Source organism: Herpailurus yagouaroundi, unplaced genomic scaffold, assembly GCF_014898765.1.
Source record: "Herpailurus yagouaroundi ecotype Mexico unplaced genomic scaffold, PumYag 355, whole genome shotgun sequence".
NCBI lineage: Eukaryota > Metazoa > Chordata > Mammalia > Carnivora > Felidae > Herpailurus > Herpailurus yagouaroundi.
In genome coordinates this window covers 62,099-76,079 of record NW_024412572.1, presented here as the reverse complement: position 1 = coordinate 76,079, position 13,981 = coordinate 62,099, and the positions used below count along the sequence as shown (strand labels likewise).

At 40.7% G+C, this 13,981-nt stretch overlaps 1 protein-coding gene across 1 annotated transcript in view; it reads right to left on the bottom strand.

Annotated features, from left to right (window-relative positions):
• Nucleotides 1-10,173, bottom strand: part of LOC121022091 (alpha-2-macroglobulin-like) — a 47,538-nt gene extending 37,365 nt beyond the window's left edge. The window contains exons 1-9 of the mRNA XM_040462980.1: nucleotides 9,989-10,173; nucleotides 7,317-7,500; nucleotides 6,301-6,460; nucleotides 6,080-6,132; nucleotides 4,130-4,150; nucleotides 3,686-3,854; nucleotides 3,157-3,241; nucleotides 1,456-1,576; nucleotides 587-701 (exon numbers count right to left, since the gene is read on the bottom strand). Of these exons, the coding sequence (XP_040318914.1) occupies nucleotides 587-701; nucleotides 1,456-1,576; nucleotides 3,157-3,241; nucleotides 3,686-3,854; nucleotides 4,130-4,150; nucleotides 6,080-6,132; nucleotides 6,301-6,460; nucleotides 7,317-7,500; nucleotides 9,989-10,074 (994 nt within the window). The 5' untranslated portion in view covers nucleotides 10,075-10,173. The remainder of the gene's footprint in view (nucleotides 1-586; nucleotides 702-1,455; nucleotides 1,577-3,156; nucleotides 3,242-3,685; nucleotides 3,855-4,129; nucleotides 4,151-6,079; nucleotides 6,133-6,300; nucleotides 6,461-7,316; nucleotides 7,501-9,988) is intronic.
• Nucleotides 10,174-13,981: the final 3,808 nt, after the last annotated feature.

Here is a 13,981-nt window from a genome sequence, read left to right as displayed (position 1 = left end):
CTTCTTCTTCTTTTTCTTCTTCTTCTTCTTTTAATGTTTTTTTTTTTAATTTTTTTTCAACGTTTATTTATTTTTGGGACAGAGAGAGACAGAACATGAACGGGGGAGGGGCAGAGAGAGAGGGAGACACAGAATCGGAAACAGGCTCCAGGCTCTGAGCCGTCAGCCCAGAGCCCGACGCGGGGCTCGAACTCACGGACCGCGAGATCGTGACCTGGCTGAAGTCGGACGCTTAACCGACTGCGCCACCCAGGCGCCCCTCTTTTAATGTTTTTAACTTATTTTTGAGAGAAAGAGAGACAGAGCACAAACAGGGGAGGGGCAGAGACAGAGGGAGACACAGAATCAGAAGCAGGCTCCAGGCTCTCTGAGCTGTCAGCACAGAGCCCGACTTGGGGCTCGAACTTGTGAACTGCGAGATCATGACCTGAGCCCCAGTCAGACGCTCAGCCGACGGAGCCACCCAGGCGGCCCAATCCCCCCCCGAACTTCTTATGTTACTACTTCCCTTCCAATTCATAATTTGGCAAAGGAAATAAATCAGTGTTCATTGCTTTCCCCCCCCGTACCCACATGGTACACAAACCTGTTCCTTCTTCTTGGATCTTGGCCTCCACTTCAAGCTTCATTTCATACCCTTGTCTCTTCATCTGGAAGATCTTGGTTTTTATTTGTTGAGAAAAGCAGCCCTGGCTGTTTAGCTAGGAGGGGATAAAGCAAAATACAGAAACGTAATACTGGACAGGTCAGTGGTCGGTTAATCTGGTGGGATTTTTTGGGGTGACAATGTAACCCAGGGGTTTTCTAATGACAAGAACACAATAAATATTCTCTAGGGATTAGTTATGATTACATTTCCTGATAGCATCTGGTTTTTTACAGACATATATTTCTTAGTATCTGATATTCCCTAGAGTTAATGGGATAGACATGCCTTAAAAATTTGTGGGTAATCTTACTGTAGGGAGGACCTAACTTTTCACCAAAGCCGGGCCCCCCTTCCATAGTACACAATTGTTGCAAGGAAGTGGCTGCCCATCTGAAGACTGTGTTTCCTACCTCCCTGGCATGTAGGTGGGGCCATGTGACAAGTTCTTGCTCATGGAAAGAAGGCAAAACCTATACCCTTCCCAGCCCAAATGCTTAACAGGTATAATGATTCTCCTTCTTCCTTCATACAAGTAGATGTCCAAGGCAGCTTTGAATGCCAGGTTTGGAGACTGCTCTCCACTTCCACTATTCTGGGTGCTTGGTGAACCAAGCACACCCCCAGTAGCCAATTATAAGAAAGAAGTAATTCTTATTGTGCTAAATCACTGACATGTAAATTACTGTGGCTAACACAGCATTCTCTTGTAGAGTGTTCTCTCCCTGGGTTAGCACCATGTTGTAACTCACTGCTTATCAACAATGTCTCTATTGTTAGTTCCTTAAGAGGGACAGTCTTCCACCTACCTGTTGACTGAATTTCTCACAGATGGCCTGTGACTCTCCACTATAGCAGTTAGAAGGGTTACTGTACTTTCTGCACATGCTCATAGTCAGATGTCCTTGGACAGGCTTCCCGTATGTGTATCTGTCATAGGAACATTGCCAAATGAATCAAAGCAGACATTGAACATCCCCATTTTCTACCTATTTATATTCCCCCTTTAGCTGAAGTATATTTCCTCTCTGTACTTCCCTCTAATCTCTGCAGGGCCTTCACAATGCTGAGAGCAAGTAAGTTAAGTAATGACCCTTCTTTTTAACAAATCTCTAGTGAGACATGCTGAGATTTACTAGTCTTCTTTGATCATGCCTTTTTTACCCCTTAATTTTTTATTTTTAACCCCATCTTTTAAAAGATACATGTCTTATTACCAAAGCTACCCCTGTTCTTAAGAGAGAGGGGAAAAAAACAATACCAACAAAACCAAGAAGAGAGAAAATGCCCTCAATTCTACCTAGGAATACAAACTATTAATATGATGGTGTCTCCTCCCATTATCCTCTTGTGATGTGTTGCCTTCTCTATGTACATGGAGTTTAACTTGTTTACTTTTTATGAAACTGGGTTTGTGCCATATAGATATGTCATTGATGGTTGATGTGTTTTCAAGGGCATTTGTTTCCTTCCCTATCTAAAATATCTTCTGAATCTTTACTTGCAAGAGTATTGGCTCACCAGTTACATAGGATCAGGAATTTGGTGGCGATTACTCTGAGACAGTGCTGGGGCAGGGACCCTGCGGAATTGTGGGTGCATTACGTGTGCGGTCGTTGGCAGGGCTGGTTTCTTCACTCTGTTTGCTCTTTTTGCTAGTGCTATCGATGGACGACTGGGGATGGGAGCATTAGATTTTAGAAACATGAATTTTCAAGGTTGGAAAGGACCCAACTGAGATATCATGTCCAGTCTCATCAGGAAAAATGGCAGTGCTGAGAGGAATGTGATATGACTTGGGTAGACCGATGACTCAGCTGAGATCTTGGTAATATGCCTATCTCTACAAATTCTGAATCAAAGCTATTTTTCCACTATGTATGCAAGGTCACGTAAATGATCTGTTGATGACAGAATTTCCTCTACCTGGGAAATGGGAAAGTCACTATCCTTCAACACTATCCCATTTGTGTGTGCGTGTGTGTACGTGTGTGTGTGTGCGCGTATAGCTTTGTCACTTTCAGAATCAGTCCTCATAGATAGGTTCTCTAGGAACAGTTGCTTGCCCGGTGATAGTTATGACGACGCTGGTAAGGACATGAAAGAACATAAGAAGGAAAGATAGAGAAGCAACAGGCGAGGAAGGTTCTAGAGATGGGATGATTCCATGTACTTAAAGTATTTGTCCTCCCACTGTTCTTAAAGAAATGAGTGAAAATATCCCAAATGGTGAGTCTCCTTTTTTTTTTTTAAAGTTTACTTATTTTGAGAGAGAGAGAGAGTACACATGAGCGAGGGAGGGGCTGAGAGAGAGAGAAACAGAGAGAGAATCCTCCCTGATGTCAGCAAGGAGCTGGACGTGGGGCTCTAACTCAGGAAATGCGAGATCATGACCTGAGCTGAAATCAAGAGTCAGACGCTTAACTGACTAGCCACCCAGCTTCCCCATGGTGAATCTCCTTTAAATAATTCTCTCAAACGATTAAAAAAAATAATAACAATAAACTCACAGGCCACATACTGACACATTCACCTCTTCTTCCAAGATAGTGATTATCTTTGGCATTGTTACTTGGACTTCAAACTTGGGGAGAACTGTTCATCGGAGATAAAGGAAGTTAGTGATTGTTTTTCAACTTTTGGGGAGTTAGTATTTTCAGTTTCTCTGTAACAATTCCCTAACAGTGTTTTAGGGTCCTGAAAAGTTAGCTGTACTCTTCCCTCCAACCACCTTACCATCAAATGGATATTCTGATTGAAGGACTGTGACGGATCACTGTAATCCTAATGAATTATGGAAGCCTTCTCTTAAAGGTATTTTACATTTTTTTTGAGATTAAAAATTATTACAAAAATAACCAAGCTACACAAAGTCCTATTCACAGATTACTGATAGTCTCATTGGGGTTAGATATAACTGATTCTACTCGAAGCCCAACCTCACATGTAGGAAATGAAAAGACTCTAAATAACCTCAAATTCCAGGCCCTGGAAGTTTGGATATGAAGAAAATGCTCCGTGACTTTCCATTATCCATACCAAATTCCTCCACGGCGAAGGGGTGCTCCGTTCTTCCACCTGATTCCTTCTGTACCACCACCTTGTAAGAGCCCTGGATGGGCTCTGATGAGAGGGGAAAGGCCAGTTGCGTGAGACCACTTGGTAACTTGAGTTTCTGCCATTGTGCGATACGATTTCCTTTCGGGTCCTATGGATACAGTAATTGTAACTTACAAAAGAGCCTAGAGCCCTAGAGACAATAAAAGAAATCTATGGAAACCCCTATGTTATTCACAAAGACAACCAATGGGGTGGTGGTGAAGGGAGGGGAGGAAGATGACAGAACCATCTGGTGTTGTATGAACTCAGACATTTCTCCCTTAATGACAAGCTTCCGGTAGAATGTAACAGCCTCTCAAATATGAACATTTTCTCTAAATGTATTACTTTAATTCTGATTATGGAATGTTTCCTGTTGCTTACCTGAATGAATACAAGTGGAATCTGAAAGACAAAAGAGAAATAAAGGAATGTAGAATTATTTTCAAATATTCTTAATTGTGATTTATAAGCAAGACATCTTTATGCAGAATACCTCTATCTATAGTAAAACAGGAAAAAAATTCAGGTTAAGTTTTATAAAACTTTTAACTAATCTATTTTAAGCAATTAATAAATAATATTAAGAGCTTATTAAGCTATCAGCAAAATATAGGTATGTGCACAGTCTTTTATTAGCAATAGTATTTACTGACATTGCTTCAATGCTTATAGCATCAAGTGAGGAATACTCACTCCTTTGTTATGAAATTTTACGGATTAAGAAATAAACACCAACAAAATTATAAGTAACCATACTCAGATCCAAATACTGAGATGGCCAAAGAATTCTTAGTTCGAAGAATAAAGAAGAGGAATAGCTCCTCTGCTATCAATATTTAGTCACTTAAAAAAATGCATATTTATTTTTGAGAGAGCACAAGTGGCGTGGGGCAGAGAAAAGGGGACAAAGGATCCAAAGCGGGTTGTGTGCTGACGACAATGAGCCCGATGCAGGGCTCCAACCCACCAACCGTGAGATCATGACCTGAGCTGAAGTCAGACCTTAACCAACTGAGCCACCCAGCTGCCCCAAGATACATATTTTATATATTCTTAATATTTATATATTTATAATTTTATATTGATACTGATTTGATATTTAATATTTATGAATTTAAGATATATATCAATGGTATATCAGTCATGTATCTGAAATATAAAGAATATATATGATAAACATATTATATACACACACACACACTCACACACCTGATTTATATACCAGGTAGGAAAATGCCAAGAGGAAAAAACGGGGGACAGTAAGGCTGCTACAATGATGGATAAGGTGTTTATTTTAGACGGAGATGTGAAAGTAGAAACTAGGAGACCAGCTTCAAGGTTACTGAAATAGTCTTTTTTAGAAGTGGTATTGGCCATGGGGCACCTGGGTGGCTCAGTTGGTTGAGCTTCCAGCTTTGGCTCAGGTCATGATCTCATGGTTCATGAGTTTGAGCCCTGCCTTGGGCTCTCTGCTTGCTGTCACCACAGAGCTTGCTTTGGATCCTCTGTCCCTTCTACTCTCTGCCTCTCCCCTGCTCGTTCTCTCTCTCTCTCAAAATAAATAAACTTAAAAAAACAAAAGACGTGATATTGGCCAGGATGAGATTGTAGTAATTCAAGTGGTAAGAAATAGAAATAGTCTGGATATATTTCAAGCTAACATGACTTTCAGATGTAGTGGATGCGAGTGTCAAAGAGAGGAAGCAGGGATTACGTGAGAATCTTTTGTTTAAGGCGTTAGAAGAAAAGAATTGCCTTTGAGACAAGAAGATGTGGTGGGGTGGCGGGTTTGGGAGAGAAAAACGAAGACTTTTTTGTTTGATGTCTGCATTAAAGCTGAGTGATTTCTTATCAATATCAAGTAGGGTTAGTTTCACTTGATCTTAGCCAAAAGGCTGAGAAGCGATCAAGTAGTGTTAGTTTCAAGGAACAAAGACTGATTACACTCTTCCTTTATAGAGGCGGTTTTTGGTAGGTATGTTTAGAAAAATTCTAACTCTTTGATAGTTTATTTGAATTTAAGCTGTTTGATGGTGTAGGTGGGTCTATTATGTAATATCTCTTTCTAATTTGCCTAATTGAGAACTTTATAAGGAATAAGTTTAACTGTGTGACAGGTGACTAAGCACCAGTACCAAGATGGAAAGAATTAGGTACTCTCTTGAGCTGGGGTTCTGGTTTAAATGAGGACCTCTCACTGTTGTACTGCCAGAAATCACCACCAGTGATACCAGATTCTTCCTCTCCCTGGTCCTCCTCCAACACCAAAAACAGGCTTCCAGATTGTTTATCCAGATAAGAATGATTCCATATAGACATTTGGAGACTCACCAACTCATTCAGGGGGTGAAAATTTCCATCCAATGAGACAACACGAAACTTCACTGAAACAGAAATATTTTCCATGAGTCCCAGAGACCTTAAGTCAGGCCTACGGGCTGGTGAGACACACTTTTAAAGAACCAGGACTACAAGGCCTTTGACTGGGGAATATGCAGGGGAGGAAGATCTTTTCTTTTGGGAGTGGTTCTCACTGTAGGGCCTCTTCGTACCTGTTTGCCCTGGTTTGTAGATGGCTTTGTCTGTCTGGACGAAGACCAGACTCTCTTCATTTTTAACCACGACTGTGGTCCGCTTCTTGAATTCTTGGGTTGGTCCTTTCACTTGGACAGTGAGGAACATGACCTCCTCATTGGATGGAGACCTTGGGACCTGAAACATAAGACAGACCCCAAGAACCCATTCAGTCTCCCAAGTTTCCCCCGCCACCCCATGGTCCTCCCCTCCCTGGACATCTGGCCCCTTTGCTTCACTGCGCCCCCCTGATTGCCAGTAGGGGAAGTTGCCATGGACAGGAATTACTTCTGTCATTTTACAAATGGGGAGACAGAACAGAAGATGGAGGAAAATATATCAGTAAAAGGGGGTCATAAGTGAGACTCACATCTCCTTATAGATCAAACAATACAGTCCTGATCCAATTATACACTGAACTTTACCAAGCTGATGTTATGTGCTTAAGGGGCATGGTAGGAATATCTTCTAAGGCTACGGGAAAGAAAACTACCATAGTGTATTGGCCGTAGGCTATAAGCATGTTACATGTGGGCAACTCTGAAGAGATTGGATATGTGTTTATGGAAATTTCCAATTTTCACTCTTCAGTATGGGGTGACGCGTTCCTGTCAGGCCACCACTGGGGGGCGTGCGTCATGCATTGGTCTAGTGTGCCTTATTAATATTTTTTTTCTATTTTCCATTTTACCGAAGTCACATTTTAAGAAGAAGCCACATTTTCCCTTTGTCCAGTGCATACGGCTTTTTCCCCTCCTGGCTAACAGAAATTTTCTTTGGTCATTAAGTTGATTTTTAATATGCCTATAACTATTCGGCTCCCATGGCTGGAAATTCACACACAGTGCTTCTTAATTCCTATGCATAGTTACTACATTTAGATTTCTTTCTGAAGTCTTTTCCAGGCTCTCAAAGTTTTATCTTGACTGAATTCTAGATGCCTATGACCCTAACCAGTAGAATCAAGTGTATTAAGTCAAATGGGCATACTCACAGTGAAGGAGACGCAGTGGAATAAATCCTTCTCCGCCACCAGGTCAGTGAAGAGGCTCTGGTTTCCCCTGAGGGACTCCAAGGAAGCACTTACAGTCACGGTCTCATCCAGGTAGCTCAGAAGGATGCAACCCTTCTCAGGGGTCTCGGTGTGGAGCAGGGAGGGGACCAGGGCCATGTACTGCCTGGGAATGGGGGAGTCCAGTTAGAGGAGAGTGTAGGACGGGAATCACCCTGGTGTTACCACCAGCACTATTTTCCATCACAATTATTGTTACTATCATTCGTTCTCTACCACAAGAAGACATATTGGTGAACATGAAATTGATCTCTGCTATGGAACGGCACGTGTGAGACTTATTCCCTGTCCCATCACCAATGCCACTGCAGTGAACATTTGACTTGTGTGAGCAAATTTGCTGAGACACCTCACTTTCAGGAACACCGTATGCAAGCATCCGAATTCACATCAGAAATAGGCTGGTTACACTTATCGTGTCGTAAATCTATTTTACACTGGGACTGTTGTAAAAAGCAAGCAAGGTCTCAGGGGAGACATTGCAAAAACCAATCAACGTGCAGTACTTTCCCTGGATATATATATCCAACAACCCTGTGAAAATCGTATGGAAAATACTTGCTTCCGCTTTGTAGATATGGAATCTGACGCTCAAAGAAAGGGAGTCATTAGTTTAAAGTCTCAGTTGTGGTGAGCAACTAATGTTATCTTCTTGTTACCTAACTCTGGCTATTTGCGTTTTCAATATTTGCCCTTCAGTTCTTGGCTAGACAGTGGTTCCGCCCACAAATGGCCTTCTAGTGATTGAATTTTGGGCCCAGGTAACTCATGAGCAGAACAGACTTTGACAATACCCTTGTACATAGCTTTATTGGCTGCGTAGTTTTCAAACATTTCTGCTCACAGAATTCCTAAAATAATTTTTAGACACTACACATTCCTTACATATTTTCAAGTAAACATGTATATTTTTGTCACAAGTTTAAATAATAGCAAAAGATACTATTTCCAATGACATGTTTAAAGTTAAAACTTCCATCAGTCTTTTATAAGTTTTTGAGGGGTTCTTAAATATTAGAGCGACAACATACCCAATATGACCTATTTAAAAAATATGTCAAAATGTCCTTTCTGTGATGATCAGAAATTCAACATCTTTCTTTTTTTTTTTTTCCTCCTTAAACTTGAATTACCATGCCACTGACTACACAGAAGTTTGTCCTAGGGGCGCCTGGGTGGCGCAGTTGGTTAAGCGTCCGACTTCAGCCAGGTCACGATCTCGCGGTCCGTGAGTTCGAGCCCCGCGTCAGGCTCTGGGCTGATGGCTCAGAGCCTGGAGCCTGTTTCTGATTCTGTGTCTCCCTCTCTCTCTGCCCCTCCCCCATTCATGCTCTGTCTCTCTCTGTCCCAAAAATAAATAAATGTTGAAAAAAAAATTAAAAAAAAAAAAGAAGTTTGTCCTAAGACTTCAATGCTTCAAAATATGTTCATGGATAACTCTGGCTTCTTTATTAACTATATGTGTATATATATATATACATATGCTCATACATATAATACTATGGATGGGTGCTTAATTTAACTTTAGCTCTTTATGCGACCACAAAGTTGTAAATGCTAAGCATTTTCTTCTGGATTGAATTATTTTTAGAAGCCTTACGAGAATACAACTGATCAAAACAATATGAATGTATTACAAGTCACGATTCACACATACTATAGCAAATCAAAATATTTTCGAAGCACATATTTAATGAGAACAATGAGCTGTTTTTGTGTTTCCACGAATGGCTATGCCTTAATAGCGAGAATTGAAAGAGGCCTAACATTAATTGTGTTGCTATTTTTAGTCTGTATAGACATGAGTGCCACGAAAAACTGTTTACCTGAAAGTAAATAAAACACAGATAAAACAAGTATATCGTTGTTACCGGCTTTTGCAACTCCTTCTGCATTATATACCAACATTCACCAAGTATCTATTATCAAGAATCGCTTCTAATCACCTGTCGGCTGGTATTTCGTTTGGATCCCCCTCAACTTTGTTGACACAAAGCATTCATCATCACATAACCTGCCAAAGAATTTTCTCCCTCATCGTTAGAATGCTTTGCTTTCTCCACACCAATGTCAATAGTTCAAATCGTTTTTATGATTTGGCATCCTACAGATTTTTATACCCCAGGACAGTGCTCCATGGTAGCATACGATTGGAGGAGAGGTTTGCCTTTTTCTTTTTCTTTCTTTCTTTCTTTCTTTCTTTCTTTCTTTCTTGTCTTTCTTTTATAAAGTGGAAGATGGACAATGAAGGAAGGCGAAGTAATAAAGGATAAATAGCACGGTCGAGAGCAAGCAATCTGAATGTGAGGATCTGGAAATCGATTCCTTTGAAAGGATCACTTCCCAAAGCCCCTTAGAAAGTCTTTGCATATGCCTAGCAAATTTAGAAATTCAGAGATTTGGAGAGCTGGAGAGGATTAGTTAAGAAGAAGTAAAGAATGAATAAACCAGATTTATGAAATCTCATCATGGGAAGAGACTTTAGGGGTAAGAAGGTGACAGTTTCATGGGAAAGACAAATGAATCATACAAAGGAGAATCAGAGAGGATTCTCTTTTAGGGAAAGGATTCTTTATGTTCTATGTGAAACTCACAGTTTTCCAGGGACTGAGGCAACTGCAGGCAGGAAGATCGGAAGGAGGAGAATAAGATTTGGATGAAGGAGTTTGTTCTTCCCCATGCTGCAGGGAGAAGGGCCCCCAGGAGACCAGACTGTACTGCACCCCGCTCCCCTGCAACTGGTCTGGTCCCAGACATTCCTCAGAGCAACTAGGCTTTATGCTGCTCTCTGTGCAAACAGGAAGTTCCACCCACACATGGTGTCTAAACAAAGTAGAGGTCTCTGAACTTCTGTGAAAGGGTCATTGCTCTCAGGGGCCTAATTACAGTCAAGGTTAATTCCTTGTGGGCTAAAGAGAATTCCTGGAGGGATAAAATCCACATTCCCCTTCATGCTGGCTTTCTCTGCCTTTTACTGTAAAGCAGCTAATCGGGTTTGCAACCCCTTCTCTCTCTTACTTCTTCGTTCCACTTCCCCACAGCTCCTTTTGTGGCTCTCCTCACGTCTCTTGCCTGAATAGTTGGCAAGGGAAGCTACAATTTAAGCAACACTGGACAGGCTCAAAATAGCTATTTCACTGCAGGTCAGCGTGCCTGCAAGTCCTCCATCAGATATGCCTGCTCACATGTTGAAGCAGTTTCAGCATTCAGTAGTTCTCTCTGGAAATATTGGATTGAGCTAATAGGTGTTTGACCTTAGGGATATTACTGGATGGCGGATGCGGAGCCAGATCCTGGGGGAATGAAAATAGAAAATATTTTCCTGTATTGAGACAGTGAGAAGCTGAAAAGAGAAATGGCAGGACCTCAAGAAGAAAGCTTTGACCTACAGTGCAAAAATCACAATAGACTTTATCATTTACTGTACACACACGTTTTGTTACTGCCTTCTAAATATACTACTCTTCAACAGTCTTTAATCATATAAACTATTTCATCCATCCATCCATCCATCCATCCATCATGTATTCAACTATCTATTCAAACTATACATTCATCCATCCATCTATCCATCCATCCATCCATCCATCCATCCATCCATCATGTATTCAACTATCTATCTATTCAAACTATACATCCATCCATCCATCCGTCCGTCCATCCATCCATCATGTATTCAACTATCTATCTATTTAGACCATCCATCCATCCATCCATCCATCCATCCATCCATCCAACTATCTGGTTGTTTTATAAGTATTTATTGAGCCAAGTAGGGCTCAGGATCATGCAAATTATGGAGATGGAATGGTCAAATATGTAGAAACAGGTATGCACTAAAAGGTCTTATGTTCTGTGGGTGTGAAAGCAGACAAATAAACAAGCAATAAAAATACAGTAGCCAAACATTATTATTATTATTTTTTGGCCCCTATAACATGAATATTTATTTGCTTGATTCCGTCCAAAAGATTCCTTAACGTATCCTCCTTTTAAAAATTCTTTGCTTTTTTTGCTCTTCAGCTTGGGTGCTTTCTTTTATCCTGTCTTCCAGATCACTGCTGTGTTTTTGTTGTTGTTGTTTTTGTTTTTGCCTCCCCTAATCTACTCTTCCGCTAGCATATTTTTATGTTGGTTATTGTCTTCTTTAACTGTGATTTTTTTTTCCCTTAATATTTTCTGCCTTCTTATTTGGAAATAGCAGCAAACAGAGTCATTCATGGAGCCCGCATTGCCAGAGTCACCTTTTTGAACACGTTCGTATATACAGCGTGTAACATGTAGTGCGAAGCGTTAATTAAATATAGCGTTTCACTGAAATTGACGGTGTGGCTTCATTCACTCAGATACCACTGTTACCCACAATTTTTGTGCCTGTTTCTTCCAGGAGTGTGTACCACACTGCACACCCTGGTGAGCAACGTGTTCACCGACATAGTGCTCCAATGATTCTTTCGAGCATCTCGCACTGTTAGAAACGTCTTTTGTACGTGCGTTTTAATGCAATGTTATTTATGTATCTATTTGAATACAGTTGACACACACTGTTACATTTGTCTCAGGCATACCACACAGTGACAAGTTTATACATTCCACATTGTGCAACGTCCACTACAAGGGCAGCAACTATCTGTCCCTATACATTGCTATACAGATACATTGACTATCTTCCTCTGCTGTGCCTTTTATTCGGCACATATGACGTATTCACCCCATAACTGGAAGGCTGTGTCTCCCACTCCCCTTCACCCATTTGCCTACCAGTGGGTGAACAGAATATAGTTTATTCTCTGTATTTATAGGTCCAATTCTTCTTTTTGCTTTTTATTCATTTTTTTTTAAGTTTCCACTTATGAGTGAAATCATATGGTATTTGTCTTTCTCACTCTGACTTATTTCACTTAGCATAATACCCTCAAGGTCCATTCGTGCTGTCTCAAATGGTACGATCTCATCCTTTTAGTGGCCAAACATTCTTATCGAAGTTCAGGATGCTCTGGGAGCGCAGAAGAGGAACACATAATCCAGTCTTGGGCTTTGGAAAAGAATTCTAATGGGAAAGCAAAATTTTAATGAAGCTCTGAAATATGAGTAGTGTTTAGCCAGAGGGGAGAAGGCGATTAAAAAAAAATGCATTCCAAGCACATAAGGAATGATGTATACAAAGGCTCAGGAGGTAAGAATAATCATGACACATTTAGTGAGATGGAAAGCACTTGGTACAGAGAAGAGGCCCATGCATTCAGAAAAGTGAAGCAAGCTGGCTTCAAATAAAAAAGGAGCTTGTTGGCACTATTAAGGTGTTTAGGGGAGTGATCAAGGTGTGAAGTGACTTCTCCAGATTTGTTTCTCAGAAAGGTCACTTTGAAGGACTGACTGGAAGGAGACAACCCAGGAGGCAGAGAGGCCATTTGGGAACTGATACAATTATCTAGGTGCCAGATGATGGTATTTTGAACTAGGGCATTCATGACGAGATTAGAAAATGATTGATACATTTATATCACATTTAAGAGGTAACGTGACAGCACACAGTGAATACATGAATGTGATAGATAAAGGAGAATATGCCTTTCAGTTTTCCTGGTAGGTCGCTGAGTGGATTGTGTTGCCTTTAACTGATTGAATGCCTTTAGCTGAGGATGCACTGAGTGGGAACACAAAGAAGACAGGAGGGCTAAGGGCTGGGAAGCGAAAGAGTCTAGTTTTAGAAAGTACTTGTGGAATATTCAAGTATTAATATTCAGAGGGAGTTTAACATTGGCATGTAGGGTTTAGGGCAGTATGGTTTCATAGACATGTAGACTGTGAGCCTCCTATGTAATTTTGCATTTTCTAGTAGCCACGTTAAGATACAAAAATCAGCAGATTGAATTAATGTTGGTAATATAGATTTTACTTAACTCATTATATCCAAAGCACTATCATTTCAACATTTTTTTTTTTAACGTTTATTTATTTTTGAGACAGGGAGAGATAGAGCATGAACGGGGGAGGGTCAGAGAGACAGGGAGACACAGAATCGGAAACAAGCTCCAGGCTCTGAGCCGGCAGCACAGAGCCCGACGTGGGGCTCGAACTCGGACCGCGAGATCATGACCTGAGCCGAAGTCGGACGCTTAACCGACTGAGCCACCCAGGCGCCCCTATCATTTCAACATTTAATCAATATAAATATCGCTAACGATGCTTCATGTTCTTTTTCTGGTAACAAGTCTTTGAAATCTGGTATGGGATTCTACGCTAACAACACATAACACTTCAGGCTAATCACATTTTGAGCGCTCAATAGCCCATGTGGCTACTGGGTACCATATTTGACACGGTAGGCTTAGAACCATGTTTTTCAAAGTATGGGTCCTCATCTACAGTGGTCATAATATGATGGGTGAATTATGAGCAAGTTTTAAAACAATGAAACAGAATATAATAAAATAGGAAATAGAGGTAGTGAAAAGACTAAGAGAAAATAGTTAACTTCAGAAACATCTGTTTCACGTGCAGCAGAACCGGTTGGTTGTATTTTATTAACCCCTTCTCCAATTCTATTTTTTTTAATTTTTTTTTTTTTACTTTTATTTATTTTT